The sequence below is a fragment of the Saimiri boliviensis genome, chromosome 10 (assembly GCF_048565385.1).
Source record: "Saimiri boliviensis isolate mSaiBol1 chromosome 10, mSaiBol1.pri, whole genome shotgun sequence".
Classification (NCBI taxonomy): domain Eukaryota; kingdom Metazoa; phylum Chordata; class Mammalia; order Primates; family Cebidae; genus Saimiri; species Saimiri boliviensis.
Window position 1 is genome coordinate 51196547 of NC_133458.1, and position 18987 is coordinate 51215533.

At 44.4% G+C, this 18987-nt stretch overlaps 1 protein-coding gene and 1 long non-coding RNA gene across 2 annotated transcripts in view; one reads left to right on the plus strand and one right to left on the minus strand.

Moving 5' to 3' along the window:
• Nucleotides 1-18987, plus strand: part of LOC141580072 (uncharacterized) — a 49606-nt gene that overhangs the window by 25164 nt on the left and 5455 nt on the right. The window lies entirely within an intron of this gene.
• LOC120365363 (large ribosomal subunit protein eL6) lies at nt 17050-18005 on the minus strand. The gene has a single exon (XM_039472995.2). The coding sequence runs from the start codon at nt 17978-17980 to the stop codon at nt 17114-17116; it is 867 nt and encodes a 288-aa protein (XP_039328929.1). The 5' UTR covers nt 17981-18005; the 3' UTR covers nt 17050-17113.

Below are 18987 nucleotides of genomic sequence, written 5' to 3' on the forward strand. Positions count from 1 at the left end.
AGTAAATAGCTGTCTCTTGTCCCTTCTGTCTGACTCCTAGGTCAGTGCTCTTTCCTGTCTATTTAGGTTCTCACTGCACTATCAACATTTTGAAAATGTGGTGGGGAGAGTATTATCGATTGTCATAATGATTGGTAAGAACTACTGGCATTTTAATAGGTGGAAATCAAAGCTATAAGACATCTGCAGGCAGGACATGGTGGCTCACACTTGTAATTCCAGCGCTTTGGGAAACTGAGGCAGGAGAATCACTTGAGCCCAGGAGTTAAAGACCAGCCTGTGCAATATAGGGAGACCTCATCTCTGCAAATAAAAATAAATATAAAAAGTTAGTCAGGCTGGGCGTGGTGGCTCATGCCTGTAATCTCAGCACTTTGGGAGGCCGAGATGAGTGGATCACCTGAGGTCAGGAGTTCGAGACCAGCCTGGCCAACATGGAGAAACCCCGTCTCTAAAAAAAAAAAAGAAAAAAAAAAAAAGTCAGGTGTGGTAGTCCCAGCTACTCAGGAGTCTGAGTGAAGAGGATCACTTGAGTCTGGGAGGTCAAAGCTGCAGTGAACTGAAATCACAGCATTGCACTACAGCCTGGGTAATGGAGCAAGATGTCTCAAAAAAAAAAAAGACATCTGTAATACAGGGACACAAGTACCTTTTGCACATTTTTAACATTCTCTGATTTTTCCAGAAATAGAATTGTATATATGAAAGGAAGATTTGCCTGTATAATGTCTTGAACTTTACCAAGAGTTTTCTACCATTTCAGACAATCATAATATCTCTGTCAGTACCATGTGAGATAATTGACTCACTACTATACAATATACCTGTATTACTCTGTGTTTGTAGTTGGCACATTTATTGTGATGCTATGTGAGGATGCAAGTATCTGATTATTTCATTAAGCCTTCTTGCACAGTCATACCTTGACATGTGCATATTGAAATGCCTATTTCCTTTTTTAAAGATGAAGAAAATTTTAATTGATAAATAATTGTACAAACTTATGAGGTATATGTGATATTTCAGTATATGCATATACTGTGTAGTGGTCAAATTAAGGTAACTGGGATATCCATCACCTTCAACATTTATCATATTGTTGTGTTGGAGACATTCAAACTCCTGTTTTGAAGCTGTTTAAAAATATACCAAAAAATTGTTGTTAATTATAGTCACCCAGCTGTGCTATAGGGTGCTAGAATTTATTTTTCCTTTCCTTTTTTTTTTTTTTTTTTTTTCGAAATGGTGTTTTACTCTATTGCCCAGGCTGGAGTGCAATGGGGCAATCTTGGCTCACTGCAAGCTCCATCTCCCGAGTTCCATTCTCCTGCCTCACCTCCTGAGTAGCTGGGATTACAGGCATGCACCACCAGACTCAGTTAATTTTTGTTTTTTTCAGTAGAGATGGGGTTTTGCCATATTGGCCAGGCTGGTGTTGAACTCCTGACCTCAGGTGATCCACCCACCTTGACCTCTCAAAGTGCTAGGATTACAGCCATGAGTCACCACACTCAGCCTATTCCTCCCTTCTAACTGCAATTTTGCATCCATTCTCTCCCTCATTAACCCATTCTCCCCATTAACCATTCTTTCCCTATTCCCCTCCTCCTACTCTTCCAAGCTTCTGGTAACCACTGTATTTCCTTTATTTCTGTTTTATGATGCAGGGGTACCTAATTTTATTGCACTTTGCTTTATTGTACTTTGCAGATAATATATGACTTATTTTGGTTTTTAGGGGTAGGGTCTCACTATGTTCCTCAGGCTGCAGACATACTGTATTTTTTACAAATTGAAGTTTTGTGGCGACCCTGCATTAAGTAAGTTTATCAGTGCCATTTGTCCAACAGCATGTGCTCACTTCATGTTTCTAGATCACATTTTGGTAATTCTAGTAATATTTTAAGCTTTTCAGTATTTTTTCTTTTTTCTTTTTTTTTTTTTTTTTTTGAGACGGAGTTTCACTCTTGCTACCCAGGCTGGAGTGCAATGGTGCGATCTCGGCTCACCGCAACCTCCGCCTCCTGGGTTGAGGCAATTCTCCTGCCTCAGCCTCCTGAGTAGCTGGGATTACAGGCACGCGCCACCATGCCCAGCTAATTTTTTGTATTTTTAGTAGAGACGGGGTTTCACCATGTTGACCAGGATGGTCTCGATCTCTCGACCTCGTGATCCACCCGCCTCGGCCTCCCAAAGTGCTGGGATTACAGGCTTGAGCCACCGCGCCCAGCCAGCTTTTCAGTATTATTATATCCTCATGGTAATCTGTGACCAGTGATCTTTCATGTTACTGTTGCAATTGTTTTTGAGGCATCATGAACTGCACCAAACAAGCCACTGAACTCAATCAATTAATGTGGTGTGTGGTCTGACTGTTCCACCAGCTGGCCATTCTCCCATCTCTCTGCCTCTACTTGGACTTCCCTGAGATTCAACAATAGGGAAGTTAGGCCAGTTAATAACACCACAGTGGCCTCTAAGTGTTCAAGTTTAAAAAAGAGTCACGGGCCGGGCGCGGTGGCGCAAGCCTGTAATCCCAGCACTTTGGGAGGCCGAGGCGGGTGGATCACGAGGTCAAGAGATCGAGACTACCCTGGTCAAAATGGTGAAACCCCGTCTCTACTAAAAATACAAAAAAAAAATTAGCTGGGCATGGTGGTTCATGCCTGTAATCCCAGCTACTCAGGAGGCTGAGGCATGAGAATTGCCTGAACCCAGGGGGCGGAGGTTGCAGTGAGCCAAGATCGCGCCATTGCACTCCAGCCTGGGTAGCAAGAGCGAAACTCCGTCTCAAAAAAAAAAAAAAAAAAAAAAAGTCACATGCCTCTCACTTTAAAGCAAAAGCTAGAAATGATTAACCTTAATGAGGAAGGCATGTAGAAAGCTGAGATAGCCCAAAAGCCAGGCCCCTTGCATTATACAGCCAAATTGTGAATGCAAAGGAAAAGTTCTTGAAGGAAGTTAAAATTGCTACTCTAGTGAACACATGAATCGTAAAGCAAAACAGCCTTATTGCTGAAATGGAGAAAGTCTGAGTGGTCCAAACAGAAAACCAAACCAGCTGCAAAGTTCCCATAAGCGAAAACCTAATCCAGAGCAAGGCCAATTCTTTTTATTTATTTATTTTTTAATAATTTAACTTAGAGATAGGGTTTTACCATGTTGCCCAGGCTGGTCTCAAACTCATGGGCTCAAGCGATCTGCCCACATCAGCCCCGCAAAGTGCTGGGATTATGGGCGTGAGCCACCACACCCAGTCACTCTCTCCAATTCCATGAAGACTTAAAGAGGTAAGGAACATAGAAAAATTTAAAGCTGGCAGAGGATGGCTCATGAGGTTTAAGGAAAGAAGCCATCTATCTACCTAGCAAAAGTACAAAGTGAAACAAGTACTCATGCAGAAGCTGCAGCAAGTCATCCAGAAAAATCTAGCGAAGGTCTCTGATGAAGATGACTGCATTAAACAGATTTTCAATGTAGACAAAACAGCCTTTTGGAAGAGGATGCCATCCAGTACTCTTCTGGCTAGAGAGGCGAAATCAGTGTCTGGCTTCAAGGCTTTAAGGGGCAGGCTGACTCTCTCGACAGGGCCTAATGCAGCTGGTGACCTTAAATTGAAGCCAGTGCTCATTTACCATTCTGAAAATCCTAGGGCTTTTAATCCTAAGCATGATGCTAAATCTGATCTGCCTGTGCTCTGTAAGTAGAACAACAAAGCCTGGATGACAACACATCTGTTTACAGCATGATTCACTGAATATTTTATGCCAGCTGCTTGAGACCTACTCCTCAGAAAAAAAAAAAAAATCCTTTCAAAATATTACTACTCATTAACAATGCACCTAGTTATCCAAGAACTCTGGTGGAAATTTACATGTAACGTCATTTTCATGCCTGCTAACGTAACATTCATTCTGTGGGCCATGGATCAAGGAGTAATTTTGACTTTCAAGTCTTATTTTTATTTATTTATTTATTTATTTGAGTTGAAGTCTCGCTGTTTCCCAGGCTGGGGTGCAATGGCGTGATCTCAACTCACTGCAACCTCTGCCTCCCGGGTTCAAGCAATTCTCCTGCCTTAGCCTCCCAAGTAGCTGGGATTACAGGTGCCTGCCAGTATGCCCGGCTAATTTTATTTTTAGTAGAGACAGGGTTTCATCATGTTGGGCCGGCTAGTCTTGAACTCCTGACCTTAGGTGATCTGCCCGCCTTGGCCTCCCAAAATGCTGGAATTACAGGCATGAGCCACTGTGCCTGGCCTCAAGTCTCATTATTTAAGAAATATATTTTTAAGGCTATAGCTGCTATAGTTAGTGATTCTTCTGATGAATCTGGGTAAATTGAAAACCTTCTGGGAAGGATTCACCCATTCTAGATGCCATGAAGAACATTCATGATTCATGGGAGGATGTCAAAACATCAACATTAACAGAAGTTTGGAGGTTGACTCCAACTCTCATGGTTGAGTATGGGTTCAAGACTTCAGTGGGGAAAGTAAATGCAGATGTGGTACATATTGTGAGAGAACAAGGATTAGAAGTACAGCCTGCGCTGGGTGCGGAGGTTTATTCCTGTAATTCCAGCACTTTGGGAGGCCAAGTGGGGGCAGATCACCTGAGGCCAGGAGATCAAGACCAGTCTGGCCAACATGGTGAAACCCCATCTATACTAAAAAAAAAATACAAAAATAAGCCCGGCATGGTGGTGCTTGCCTGTTAATCCCAGCTACTTGGGAGGCAGAGGTAGGAGAACTGCTTGAACCCGAGAGGCAGAGGTTGCAGTGAGCCGAGATCTCGCCATTGCACTCCAGCCTGGGCAACGGAGGGAGACTCCCTCTCAACAACAACAAAAAAGCAGTGGAACCTGAAGGTATAACTGAATTTCTGCAATCTCATGATCAAACTTGAATAGATGAGAAGTTGCATCTTAAGGATGAGCAGAGAAAGTGGGTGTCTTAAGATGGGATATACTGATTACTTTTCTAAAAATGGAATAATAGAATATATAGCCTCTTTTGTCTGGCTTTTTTTTTTTTTTTTTTTTGCCCAGCATACAGGAATACCTTGAAGATATTGCAGATTCAGTTCCAGAGCACCACAATAAAGCAAATACTACCATAAAACAAGTCAAAAAAGGGTAAAAAGTAGATCACTAAGTGCTAGGATGGGATTGTATGGTGAGATGAGAAGAGATTGCCACAGAGTATGAGATAACTTTGGAGGTGATGGTTATGTTCATCATGTTGGTTTTGGTAGCAATTTCTCAAGTGAATAACGTCAAAATTTCTCAGATTGTTCACTCTTAAGATGTACCATTTATTGTATGTCAAAAAAAAATTCAACCAAATACACGACCTTTGTTTAGATCCTGTTTTGAATCATTTATAAAAAGATACTTGACGGCCGGGCACGGTGGCTCAAGCCTGTAATCCCAGCACTTTGGGAGGCCGAGGGGGGTGGATCATGAGGTCAAGAGATCGAGCCCATCCTGGTCAACATGGTGAAACCCCGTCTCTACTAAAAATACAAAAAAATTAGCTGGGCATGGTGGCGCGTGCCTGTAATCCCAGCTACTTAGGAGGCTGAGGCAGGAGAATTGCCTGAACCCAGGAGGCGGAGGTTGCGGTGAGCTGAGATCGAGCCATTGCACTCCAGCCTGGTAACAAGAGCAAAACTCCGTCTCAAAAAAAAAAAAAAAAAAAAAAGATACTTGACACCTGAGGCATATTTGAATACTGGCTGGATATTAGATTCTGTTGTGAAATTATTAGTATTTTTTGGTGTGAGAATGGTATTGTAATGTTAAAAAGTGTCTGTCTTAGTTCTTTTGGGCCACTATAACTCAGTATCATAGACTGAGTATAAACAACGGAAACTTGTTTTTCACAGTTCCGGATACTGGAAGCCAAAAGCAAAGGTACTGGCAGTTTCAGTGTCTAGTGAGGTCCGGGTCCATTTCCTGGTTCATAGAAGGTACTTTTTCCTGTATCCTCATGTTGTGGAAGAGGGAAAGAGGGAAAGTAACTCTCCGGGTTGGTTGGTTTGTTTGTTTGTGGAGACAGTGCCTCACTCTGTCACCCAGACTGGCATGCAGTGGCATGATCACTGCAGCTTTGACCTCAGGGGCTCAAGTGATCCTCCCAACTCAGCCTCCTGAGTAGCTGGGACTATGGGCATGTATACCTGCTCGGCTACATTTTTTTTTTTTTTTTTTGGAGAGATGAGGTCTCACTACATTGCCCAGGCTGGTTTTGATCACATAGCATCCTGTCCTCCTGCCTCAGCCTCCCAAAGTACTGGGATTACAGGTGAAATCCATCTTACCCAGCCTCTGGGGCCTTTTTTAATAAGGACACTAGTCCTACTCATGAGGGTGAAGCCCTCAGGTTCTAATCACCTTCCATAAGCTCTATCTCCTCATACCATGTGATAGTTAATATTAAATGTCAACTTGATTGGATTAAGGGATGCAAAGTGTTTCTGGGTGCATCTGTGAGGATGTTGCCAGAGGAGTTTCACATTGAGTCAGTGGACTGAGAGAGGCAGACCCATCCTCAATCTGGGTGGGCACCATCAAATCAGCTGCCAGCACTGCTAGAAAAAGTAGGCAGAAAAAGGTGGAATCAGCTGACTTGCTGAGTCTTCTGCCCTTCATCTTTCTTCCATGCTGGATGCTTCCTTCCCTTGAACATTAGACTGCAGGTTCTGTGGCTTTGGGACTCTTGGACTTAAATCAGTGGTTTGCCAGGGGCTCTTAGGCCTTCGGCCACAGACTGAAGGCTACGCTATCAGCTTCCCTATTTTTGAGATTTTGGGATTTGTTCTGAGCCACTATTAGCTTCCTTGATCCTCATCTTGTAGATGACCTATCATGGGACTTCACCTTGTGATCATTCCTTAATAAACTCCCTTTCATATATACATCTATCCTATTAGTTCTGTCCCTCTAGAGAACCCTGACCAATACATACTATCACATATATTGATGATTAGCTTTCTTTTTCTTTTCTTTTCTTTTTTCTTTTTTTTTTTTTTTTTTGAGAGAAAGGGTCTTGCTCTGTACCCAAGCTGGAGTGCAGTGGCCTCAAGTGATCCCCCAGCCTCAGCCTCTCAAAGTACTGGGATTACAGATGCACACCATGGCACCTGGCAGATGAGGCTTCAATATATGAATTCTTGGGGGGACACAAATGTTCAGTCCATAGCAGTATCTCTTAGAAATACAGACTGAAGTATTTAATGATGAAATTCTAAGGTATCTGGGATTTGCCAAGTTGGTTGGGAAAATGATGGATATGGGTGAAACAAGATTGGCCAAATATTGCTAATGTAGGATGTAAATGATGGTTACATGGAGTTTGTTATAGTATTGTCTTTATTTATGTGTATGTTGAGATTTCACATAACAAAATTTTGTTTTATGTTTTTTGTTTGTTTCTACTCTTGTTGCCTAGTCTGGAGTGCAGTGGGGCAGTCTTGGCTCACTGTAACCTCTGCCTCTCAGGTTCAAGCAATTTTCCGGCTTCAGCCTCCCAAGTAGCTGGGATTACAGGTGCCCACCACCAAGCCTGGCTAATTTTTGTATTTTTAGTAGAGGCAAAGTTTCACCATGTTGGCAAGGCTGGTCTCGAACTACTGACCCCAGGTGATTCTCCCACCTTGGCCTCCCAAAGTGCTGGGATTATAGGCATGAACCACCATGCACCGGACCATTTTATGTTTTTTCTTTTTTCTTTCTTTTTTTTTTTTTAAAGGAGACTTATTCTAGTCATGTTCAGAAACAGTGTAATAGACTAAATGACTTCTAACCTTTGCATCTGAGAAAACCTACCTTTTCTATTAGGTGATGACTTATATTATTAACCAGGTGATTCTCAATAGAAGCAAAAAATTGAAGTCTGAAGGACACATAGGTTTTTTTTTTGTTTTTATCAATTACTCATAAACATTTATGCTGATATACTGTTGGAATCATTATTTAATTTATTTGTTTGTTTGTTTATGTTTTTGAGACAGTGTCTCACTCTGTCACTTAGGCTGGAGCACAGTGGTGCAATCACAGCTCACTGCAGCCTTGATCTCCCAGGCTCAAGCAAACCTCCCACCTCATCCTCCTGAGTAGCTGGGATTGCAGATGCACACCAACATATCTGGCTAAGTTTTTTCTGTTTTTTGTAGCGATGGCGTCTCACTTTGTTGTCCAGGTTGGTCTTGAACTCCTGGGCTCAAGCAATCCTCCTGCCTAGACCTCTCAAAGTGCTGAGATTATAGGTGTGAGCCACCTCACTCAGACAGAATAATTACTTTAAAAATGAAAAAGAGGAGGCCAGACGTGGTGGCTCAAGCCTGTAATCCCAGCACTTTGGGAGGCCGAGGCGGGTGGATCACGAGGTCGAGAGATCGAGACCATCCTGGTCAACAAGGTGAAACGCTGTCTCTACTAAAAATACAAAACATTAGCTGGGCATGGTGGTGTGTGCCTGTAATCCCAGCTACTCAGGAGGCTGAGGCAGGAGAATTGCTTGAACCCAGGAGGCGGAGGTTGCGGTGAGCCAAGATCGCGCCATTGCACTCCAGCCTGGGTAACAAGAGCGAAACTCCGTCTCAAAAAAAAAAAAAAAAAAAATGAAAAAGAGGCTGGGAGCGGTGGCTCATGCCTGTAATCCCAGCACTTTGGGAGGCCAAGACAGGCAGATCACGAGGTCAGGAGTTTGAGACCGGCCTGACCAATATGATGAAACCCTGTCTCTACTAAAAATACAAAAATTAGCAGGGCGTGGTGGTGTGCTCCTGTAATCCCATCTACTCAGGAGACTGAAGCAGGAGAATCGCTTGAACCCGGGAGGTGGAGGTTGCAGTGAGCCAGGATCGTGCCACTTCACTCCAGCCTGGGATTGCACCTGTGAATAGATGGTGCACTCCAGCCTGGGCAATAGAGCAATGCTCCATCTCATTTTTTTTTTTTTTAGGCAGGGTTTTGCTCAGTCACCCAGGCTGGAGTGCAGTGGTGTGATTACAGCTCACTGCAATCTCGACAGCCCCAGCTCAAGTAATCCTCCCACTTCAGCCTCCCCAGTAGCTGGAACCAGAGGCACACAGCACCACACCCAGCTAATGTCTGTATTTTTTATAGAGACAAGGTGTCACTATGTTATGTAGGCTCCTAGGCTCAAACTATTCACCCACTTTGGCCTCTCAAATTGCTGAGTTTATAGGCCTGAGCCACCACACCTAGCCCCCATCTCACATTTAAAAAAGGAAAAATAAAAAAGAGCCAGTGCTATTTGCTATTTTAAAACTTCTTTCTTGTTATCTTACCCAAAAAATCTCACAGAAATAACCTGTCACTGGAGAGAGAATATGTTATCATCACTGTGAAACTCAAAGTGAATTACAATTTCTTTTGACTGAGGAATAGAAAAGTTGGTCTGATCTTTCCTAATCAGATACAATTTTCTTTTTTTTTTTTTTGAGACGGAGTTTCGCTCTTGTTACCCAGGCTGGAGTGCAATGGCGCAATCTCGGCTCATTGCAACCTCCGCCTCCTGTGTTCAAGCAATTCTCCTGCCTCAGCCTCCTGAGTAGCTGGGATTACAGGCACGCGCCACCATGCCCAGCTAATTTTTTGTATTTTTAGTAGAGACGGGGTTTCACCATGTTGACCAGGATGGTCTCGATCTCTTGACCTCGTGATCCACCCGCCTTGGCCTCCCAAAGTGCTGGGATTACAGGCTTGAGCCACCGCGCCTGGCAATCAGATACAATTTTCTAAATAAAAAACTCAGCCAAACTGAAAACTAACTGTAGGAACAAATTATCTGTGGGCTAAATAATTATAACAATTTTCAAAGAGTTAAAAATATGGCTCACAAATGAGAATGAACACGTCAAAGATGTTCTCTCAACTCATCAATGAAGGAACAAACGATGATAAAGCCAGTTCAAAGGGTATTTGACAAAATGAGTATTTCCCTGAAAAAGGGAAATTTGAAGTAAGATTTATTATCTTTCTTTTTTCTTTTCCTCTTCTTTTTAGACAGGGTCTCATTCTTTTGCTCTGGCTGGAGTGCTGTGGTGCGATCTCGGCTCACTGTAGCCTTGACATCTCTGGCTCGTGATTCTCCCACCTCAGCCTCCTGAGTAGCTGAGACTACAGGCGTGCACTGCCACATGCAGCTGATTTTTGTTTTTTTTTTATGTAGAGATGGGGTTTCACTATGCTGGCCAGGCCGGTCTCAAATTCCTGGCCTCAAGTGAACCACCCACCTCAGCCTCTGAAAGTGTTGGGATTACAGACATGAGCCACTGCACCCAGCTTCATTATTATTTCTTACAGCTGAATGTAAAACTATAAAAATCTAAAAATTAGGGCCAGGCATGGTGGCTCAGGCCTGTAATCCCAGCACTTTGGGAGGCCAAGGCAGGTGGATCACGAGATCAAGAGATCGAAACCATCCTGGTCAACATGGTGAAACCCCATCTCTACTAAAAATACAATAAATTAGCTGGGCATGGTGGCTCGTGCCTGTAATCCCAGCTACTCAGGAGGCTGAGGCAGGAGAATTGCCTGAACCCAGGAGGCGGAGGTTATGGTGAGCCGAGATCGAGCCACTGCACTCCAGCCTGGGTAACAAGAGCGAAACTCTGTCTCAAAAAAAAAAAAATCTAAAAATTAAAAGTTTACTTACTTAATTATTTCTTTTTGAGACAGACTGTTGCTCTGTTACCCAGGCTGGAGGGCAGTGGTGCAATCTCAGCTCACTGCAATCTCCACCTCCCATGTTCAAGTGATTCTTTTGCCTCAGCTTCCTGTGTAGCTGGGACTATAGGCATCTGCCACCACTCCCAGCTAATTTTTTTATTTTTAGTAGAGACAAGTTTTTGCCGTGTTGGCCAGGCTGGTCTTGAACTCTTGACCTCAGGTGACCCTCCTGTCGCCCTCCCATAGTGCTCAGATTACGGGTGTGAGCCACTGAGCCTGGCCTAAAAGTCTAATTTAAATAAAACAGATTGTTGACCAGGCATGACGGCTCATGCCTATAATCCCAGCATTTTGGGGGGCCAAGGCAGGTGGATGAGAAGATCAGGCGATCAAGACCATCCTGACCAACAAGGTGAAACTGACTCTCGACTAAAAATACAAAAAAAAAAAAAATCGCCGGGTGCAGTGGTTCAAGCCTGTAATCCCAGCACTTTGGGAGGCCGAGGCGGGTGGATCACAAGGTCGAGAGATCAAGACCATCCTGGTCAACATGGTGAAACCCCATCTCTACTAAAAATACTAAAAATTAGCTGGGCATGGTGGCGTGTGCCTGTAATCCCAGCTACTCAGGAGGCTGAGGCAGGAGAATTGCCTGAACCCAGGAGGCGGAGCTTGCGGTGAGCTGAGATGACGCCATTGCACTCCAGCCTGGGTAACAAGAGCGAAACTCCGCCTCAAAAAAAAAAAAAAAAATTAGCTGGGCGTGGTGGTGCACACCTTTAATCCCAGCTACTGGGGAGTCTGAGGCAGGAGAATCGTTTGAACCTGGGAGGCGGAGGTTGCAATGAGCTGAGATTGCACCATTACACTCCAGCCTGGGCAACCAGAATGAAACTGCATCTCAGAAAAAAAACACCAGATTGTTCAATTAGAGACAAAACTGGTAAAATATGATAATAAAACCATAAACTTTGATATTACACTTCTACCAGACAAAAATTATTTTTACCTCTTTTGGACAAAATTCTACAATTTTACATGTACTTCAAAATCTAGGTCTTTATTTAATAATGATGAGTCAAAGAAAGTGATTATCCCTAGAATGGGGTGAGCAAACTGCAGACCAAAGCTAACTTCAGTCACTGGCCTGTTTTGGCATAGCCTAAGTTAAGAATGATTTTTACATTTTTCAGGATTCTGAAAAACACAAACAAAAAACCTGCCTTTTTACAAAAAAAGTTTGCTGATCCATAGATCCTAGATATGGAGATCCAAAAAAATGTATTTTTTTTGGCTGGGCACAGTGGCTCACACTTGTAACCACAGTACTCTGGGAGGCCAAGGCAGGTGGATAACTTGAGGCCAGGAGTTCAGGACCAGCCTGGCCAACTTGGTAAAACCCTTTATCTATTAATAATACAACAGTTGGCCGGGCACGGTGGCTCAAGCCTGTAATCCCAGCACTTTGGGAGGCCGAGGCGGGTGGATCACAAGGTTGAGAGATCGAGACCATCCTGGTCAACATGGTGAAACCCCGTCTCTACTAAAAATACAAAAAAAATTAGCTGGGCATGGTGGTGCGTGCCTGTAATCCCAGCTACTCAGGAGGCTGAGGCAGGAGAATTGCCTGAACCCAGGAGGCAGAGGTTGCGGTGAGCCGAGATCGCGCCATTGCACTCCAGCCTGGGTAACAAGAGCGAAACTCCGTCTCAAATAATAATAATAATAATAATAGTAGTAATACAACAATTACCCAGGCATGGTGGTGCACACCTGTACTCCCAGCTACTCAGGAAGTTGAGGTGGGAGAATCGCTTGAACCTGGGAGGCCGGGGTTACAGTGAGCTGAGATGGGGCCTCTGCACTCTAGCCTGGGAAACAGAGTGAGACTCTGTCTCAAAAAAATAATAATTTTTTTTAAACAGGCAGGGTCTCGCTCTTCCTCTGTCATCCAGGCTGGAGTGGCAAGGTCATAGCTCACTGTAGCCTTGAACTCCTGGGTTCAAGCAATTCTCCTGCCTCAGCCTCCCAGGTAACTAGGACCACAGGTGCACACCATTATGCCTGGCTAATTTTTTTTTCTTTTTTGAAAAGACCAGTCTCCCTGTGTTGCCCAGGCTGGTCTTGAACTCTTACCTCAAGCAATCCTCCTACCTCAGCCTCCCAAAGTTTTGGATTACAGAAATGAGCTACTGCTCCTGGCCTGGACAATATTTTTCACAGCCACATAATATGTTAAGTAATTATTCATGAATTTCATCATCTGTTAATAATGTTGGTCTTCAAATAGCTTCTTAATTCAGAACCCAAGGTAGAATACGGTCTTTTTTTTTTTTTTTTTTTTTTTTTTTTTTTTTTTTTTTGCAAAGAACACGTGATTTATTGGAGAACAACTTGTCATCAACAGCACTGATTCAAAGAACAAAACAGATGAAAAAACGAAAGCAAACGATCTGACCCTCTGGAGTGAGATCTGCTGAATTGATACAGCTCAATCGGTAGTGTCCAAGGTCCAGGGGACAGACAGGTTCTCAAGCAGGAAGCCTCAGGCACTCTGGCTCTGTGGGGACCTCCCCTGGACATCTGCTTGAGAATCTAGAGAAGGGACATTGTCAGGGCAGGGCCTTTCCGCAGATTTTTTTTTCTTGAGACAGAGTCTTGCTCTGTTGCCCAGGCTGGAGTACAGCAGCACGATCTCTGCTCACTGCAAACTCCGCCACCCCCCACCCCCACCCCCACCCCTGGTTTCAAGCAATTCTCCTGCTTCAGCCTCCTGAGTAGCTGGGATTACAGGTGTGTCCCACTACACCCAGCTAATTTTTGTATTTTTAGTAGAGGTGGGGTTTCATCACGTTGGCCAGGCTGGTCTTGAACTCCTGACCTCGTGATCTACCTGCCTCGGCCTCCCAAAGTGCTGGGATTACAGGCATGAGCCACTGCACCCAGCCCCTATATGTTTCTTTGGATAAAGAAGGGCAGATAATTTTTAGATGTCTCATATGATATTAGCATTCATTCAAATATTCTCAATTTATAGTTTTTTCCATGACTGTAAATAACAAAGATTCCCATCTCACCTCTGGTTAAAATGCTTTATCCCTCTAAGAATTATATATGTAGCTATGTATTATATATTATAAAAGTACAAATGTATCTATGTTATTACATATAAAATGTATATCCTGCCGGTCAGGTGTGTTGGCTTACACTTGTAATCCCAGCACTTTAGGAGGCTGAGACAGGTGAATTGCTTTAGCTCAGAAATTTGAGACCGGCCTAGGCAACACAGAGAGACCTCATCTCTACAAAAAATACAAAAGTTAGCCAGGGTTGCTGGCTGGTGCCTGTAATCCCAGCTACTCTGGAGACTGAGGTGGGAGGATTCCCTGTGCCCAGGAAGGTTGAGCCTGCAGCGAGCTGTAATTGTGCCATTGCACTCCAGCCTGGGTTACAGAGAGAGACCCCATCAAGAAAGGGAGGAAGGGCCGGGCGCGGTGGCTCAAGCCTGTAATCCCAGCACTTTGGGAGGCCGAGGCGGGTGGATCACGAGGTCGAGAGATTGAGACCATCCTGGTCAACATGGTGAAACCCCGTCTCTACTAAAAATACAAAAAAATTAGCTGGGCATGGTGGCGCGTGCCTGTAATCCCAGCTACTCAGGAGGCTGAGGCAGGAGAATTGCCTGAGCCCAGGAGGCGGAGGTTGCGGTGAGCCGAGATCGCACCATTGCACTCCAGCCTGGGTAACAAGGGAGAAACTCTGTCTCAAAAAAAAAAAAAAAAAAGAAAGGGAGGAAGGAAGAAAGGAAAGAAGGAAGGAAGGAAGGAGGGAGGGAGACAGGGAGGGAGGGAGGGAAAGAAAGAAAGAAAATGCCTGTCAGAATTGTAAAACATCTTGATATGGTTTGTCTCAGGGTCCTCACCCAAATCTTATCCCCACACGTGGAGGGAAAGACCTGGTGGGAGGTGATTGGATCATGGGGGTAGTTTCCTCCGTGCTGTTCTCCCGATAGTAAGGGAGTTCCCGTGAGATCTGATGGTTTTAAAAATGGCTGTCTCCTCTGCATTCTCTTTCTCCTGCTGCCACGTGAGACACACCTTGCTTCCCTTTTGCTTCTGTCATGATTGTAAGTTTCCTGAGGCCTCCCCAGCCATGCGGAACTGTGAGTCAATGAAGTCTCTTTTGTTTATAAATTACCCGGTCTCGGGTATTCTTTATAACAGTGTGAAAATGGACTAATACATGTCTATTTTATTATTTTATTTTTTGAGACAGGGTCTTGCTCTGTTGCCCAGGCTAAAGTGTGATGGCACAGTTTTAACACACTGCAGCCTCGAATTCCTGAACTCTGGCAATCCTCCTGCCTCAGCCGGCTGAGTAGCTAGGACTACAGGCACACACGACCATGCCCAGCTGATTATTTTTATTTGCTTTTTGTGGAGATGGGAGTCTCCCTATGTCACCAAGGCTGGTTGTGAACTCCTGGTCTAAAGTGATCCTCCCACCTCAGCCTCCTAAACTGCTGAGATTACAAGTATGAGCCACTATGCCCAGCCTGAGTTTTCTTTTCTCTCTTTTTCTTTCTTTCCCTTTCTTCCTTTCTCTTTCCCTTTCCCCCTTCCCCTTCCGCCTTCCCCCTCCCTTTTCCTTCCCTTCCCTTCCCTTCCTTTCCTTTCTTTTTTTCCGTTCTTTTGTGGAGAGAGTCTCACTCTGTCGCCCAGGTTGGAGTGGAGTGGCATGAGTGGAGTCTCAGCTCACTGCAACCTCTATGTTCCAGGCTCAAGAGATCCTCCTGCCTCTGCCCCCTGAGTAGCTGGAATTACAGGTGCCTGCCACCATGCCAGGCTAATGTTTGTAGGTTTTTTTTGTTTTGTTTTTTTTTTTTTGAGACGGAGTTTCGCTCTTGTTACCCAGGCTGGAGTGCAATGGCGCGATCTCGGCTCACCGCAACCGCCGCCTCCTGGGTTCAGGCAATTCTCCTGTCTCAGCCTCCCGAGCAGCTGGGATTACAGGCACGCGCCACCATGCCCAGCTAATTTTTTTTGTATTTTTAGTAGAGACGGGGTTTCACCATGTTGACCAGGATGATCTCAATCTCTCGACCTCGTGATCCACCCGCCTCGGCCTCCCAAAGTGCTGGGATTACAGGCTTCAGCCACCGCACCCGGCCATGTTTGTAGTTTTAGTAGAGACAGGGTTTTGCATGTTGGCCAGGCTGGTGTCGAACTCCTGACCTCAAGTGATCTGCCTGCTTCAGCTTCCTGAAATGCTGAGACTATAGGTGTGAGTCACCACACCCAGCCAGAGTTTTCATTATAGATACTGGTTTTTAAAATTTTATTTTATTTTATTGAGATGGAATCTTGCTCTGTCTCCCAGGCTGGAGTGCAATGGCCCATTCTTGACTCACTGCAACCTCCTCCTCCCAGCTTCAAGAGATTCTCATTCCTCGGCCACTTGAATAGCTGGGATTACAGATCTGTGCCACTACACCAAGCTAATTTTTTTGAATTTTTAGTAGATAGGGGGTTTTGCCATGTTGGCCAGTCTGGTCAGGAACTACTGGCCTCAAGCAATCCACCCGCCTCAACCTCCCAAAATGTTAAGATTACAGGTGTGAGCCACCGCGCCCAGCCCGTCTTTTCATTGTCTTTTTTTTTTTTTTTTTTTTTTTTTTTTTTTTTTTTTTTGAGATGGAGTTTCGCTCTTGTTACCCAGGCTGGAGTGCAATGGCGCGATCTCGGCTCACTGCAACCTCCGCCTCCTGGGTTCAGGCAATTCTCCTGCCTCAGCCTCCTGAGTAGCTGGGATTACAGGCACGCGCCACCATGCCCAGCTAATTTTTTTGTATTTTTAGTAGAGACGGGGTTTCACCATGTTGACCAGGATGGTCTCGATCTCTTGACCTTGTGATCCACCCGCCTTGGCCTCCCAAAGTGCTGGGATTACAGGCTTGAGCCACCGCGCCCGGCTCATTGTCTTAACAGTGGATTGTGAAGAGCTCATGATCTACATTTCCTTTCTTTCTTTTTTCTTTTTTTTTAAGAGATGGAGTCTTGCTATGTTGCCCAGGCTGGAGTGCAGTGGCTATTGACAGGCGCGATCCTACTACTGATCAGCACAGGAGTTTTGACCTGCTCCGTTTCTGACCTGGGCTGGTTCACCCCTCCTTAGGCAACCTGGGGGTCCCCCGCTCCCGGGAGGTCACCATATTGATGGCAGACATAGTGTGGATACCAAGTTGGCATAGCGCACTACAGCCTCAGCCTCCCGAGTAGCCAGGACTACAGGCATGTGCCACCATACCCAGCCTGATCTACATTTCAATAATGTCTAACTTACCCTGTATTCTTTTTTTTTTTTTTTTTTTTTTTTAAAGGTAATTGGTTATTTAATTAGATTATTAGGACATTTAAAATACCAATTTGTGAGGATAAATTCCATTTGTTAGGGCAAACACAGATCGCAGGTAGCCCTGGAGCTGAGGAATAGCTTTGATTTTTGGTAAAATTTGTGAGTCCACAGCTTTCTGATCAATCTTGCGCTGCTCTGTAATCTCGTATTTCTCTTTTTCTGTGTCGAAGATCTCACCTTCCTGGTGTCTGGGCTTTCGCAGCTTCTTCTTCTTGAAGTAAGCATCAGTAAGATGTTTTGGAATTTTTACATTGCTGATATCAATTTTGGTTGAGGTGGCAATGACAAATTTCTGGTGTGTTCTTCGCAGAGGAACTCGATTGAGGACCAGAGGTCCAGTCACAAGTAATAAGCCACTAGCCAGCTGCTTCAGGAAAACCACCCTCTTGCCCCTGTGGCGTCCAGTGAGGATGATCAGAATGGTCCCAGGGGTAATGCTGGCTCGCAGTTTTCTCACGTGCTGACTAAAGGGTTTTTTGCCATGGCTCAACAGCTTTCGAGGCACATCTTCAGTAGGATAATACCTAGGCATTTTGCGAAGTTTAACCACCCGGGTACCGCCGTTTTTGTCACCACCAACTGGTTTTGTAACAGTTGCAAGAACCTTCTCCTTCTTTTTTTTTTCAACCTTGGATTTAGCGGCTGAGTACTTCCTCTTGTACATGGCCTTTCTGGAGTACATGGCAGATCGGGAATACCTGCCGATTCCTCTGACAAGGACAGGATTGCGGCTGCAATGGGGCTTCCCCTTCTTGGGCTTTTTAGCCTTGAGGTGACCCTTTTTCACTTTGCTACCAGCATCAGCCTTCTTGGCTTCAGGTTTCTTCTCTTTAGTATCCGGCTTCTCAACTTTTTCACCCGCCATCTTGCAAGATGGGAAAGAGAACTAAGGCCCCTACCCTGTATTCTTATTTGGACTGTGCTTTTGGTGTTGTATCTCTTATCCTTATCTTTTTACTGTACATAATTGTAAATGTTTCTAACAAAGCTTAAAGTTATTCATTATTTTAATTATTCTCCTGAAAATGGCAATGCTTTAACTACTGTTTGAACATCTCTTCTTGCTCATTTAATTAAATGTACTGAAATAGTTTATCAACTCCTAAGCTTAATGTTATTTTTCCTTTGAGTTTGCTTTTTTTTTTTTTTTTTTGCTTAAATACATCATTTTGTAATTATTTTAGTAACATATTAGAATGAAAGAAAATTTTGTATCTTGGAAGAGTTCATTTAGGGCTATAAGACCATAAGTGCAGGCTGGGCACGGTGGCTCACGCCTGTAATCTCAACACTTTGGGAGGCCAACGCGGGTGGATCACGAGATCAAGAGATCAAGACCATCCTGGTCAACATGGTGAAACCCCGTCTCTACTAAAAATACAAAAAATTAGCTGGGCGTGGTGGCACGTGCCTGTAATCCCAGCTACTCAGGAGGCTGAGGCAGGAGAATTGCCTGAACCCAGGAGGCGGAGGTTGCGGTGAGCCGAGATAGCGCCATTGCACTCCAGCCGGGGTAACAAGAGCGAAACTCTGTCTCAAAAAAAAAAAAAAACAAAAAACCATAAGTGCTACTTTACAAACAGGAACATATTACTAGCAGAGATGGTATAATGATCCAAACTTTTTATAAATTTATGAGAAACATAGGTAAATTAACTATAAATCCCAAACTTAAAATGTGTAAATACAGCTGAGCGTGGTGGCTCATACCTGTAATCCCAACACTTTTGGAGGCCGAGGCGGGTGGATCATGAGGTCAGGAGGTTGAGACCATCCTGGCCAACATAGTGAAACCCAGTCTCTACTAAAAATACAAAAAATTGAGCCGGGTGCAGTGGCTCACGCCTGTAATCCCAACACTTTGGGAGGCCG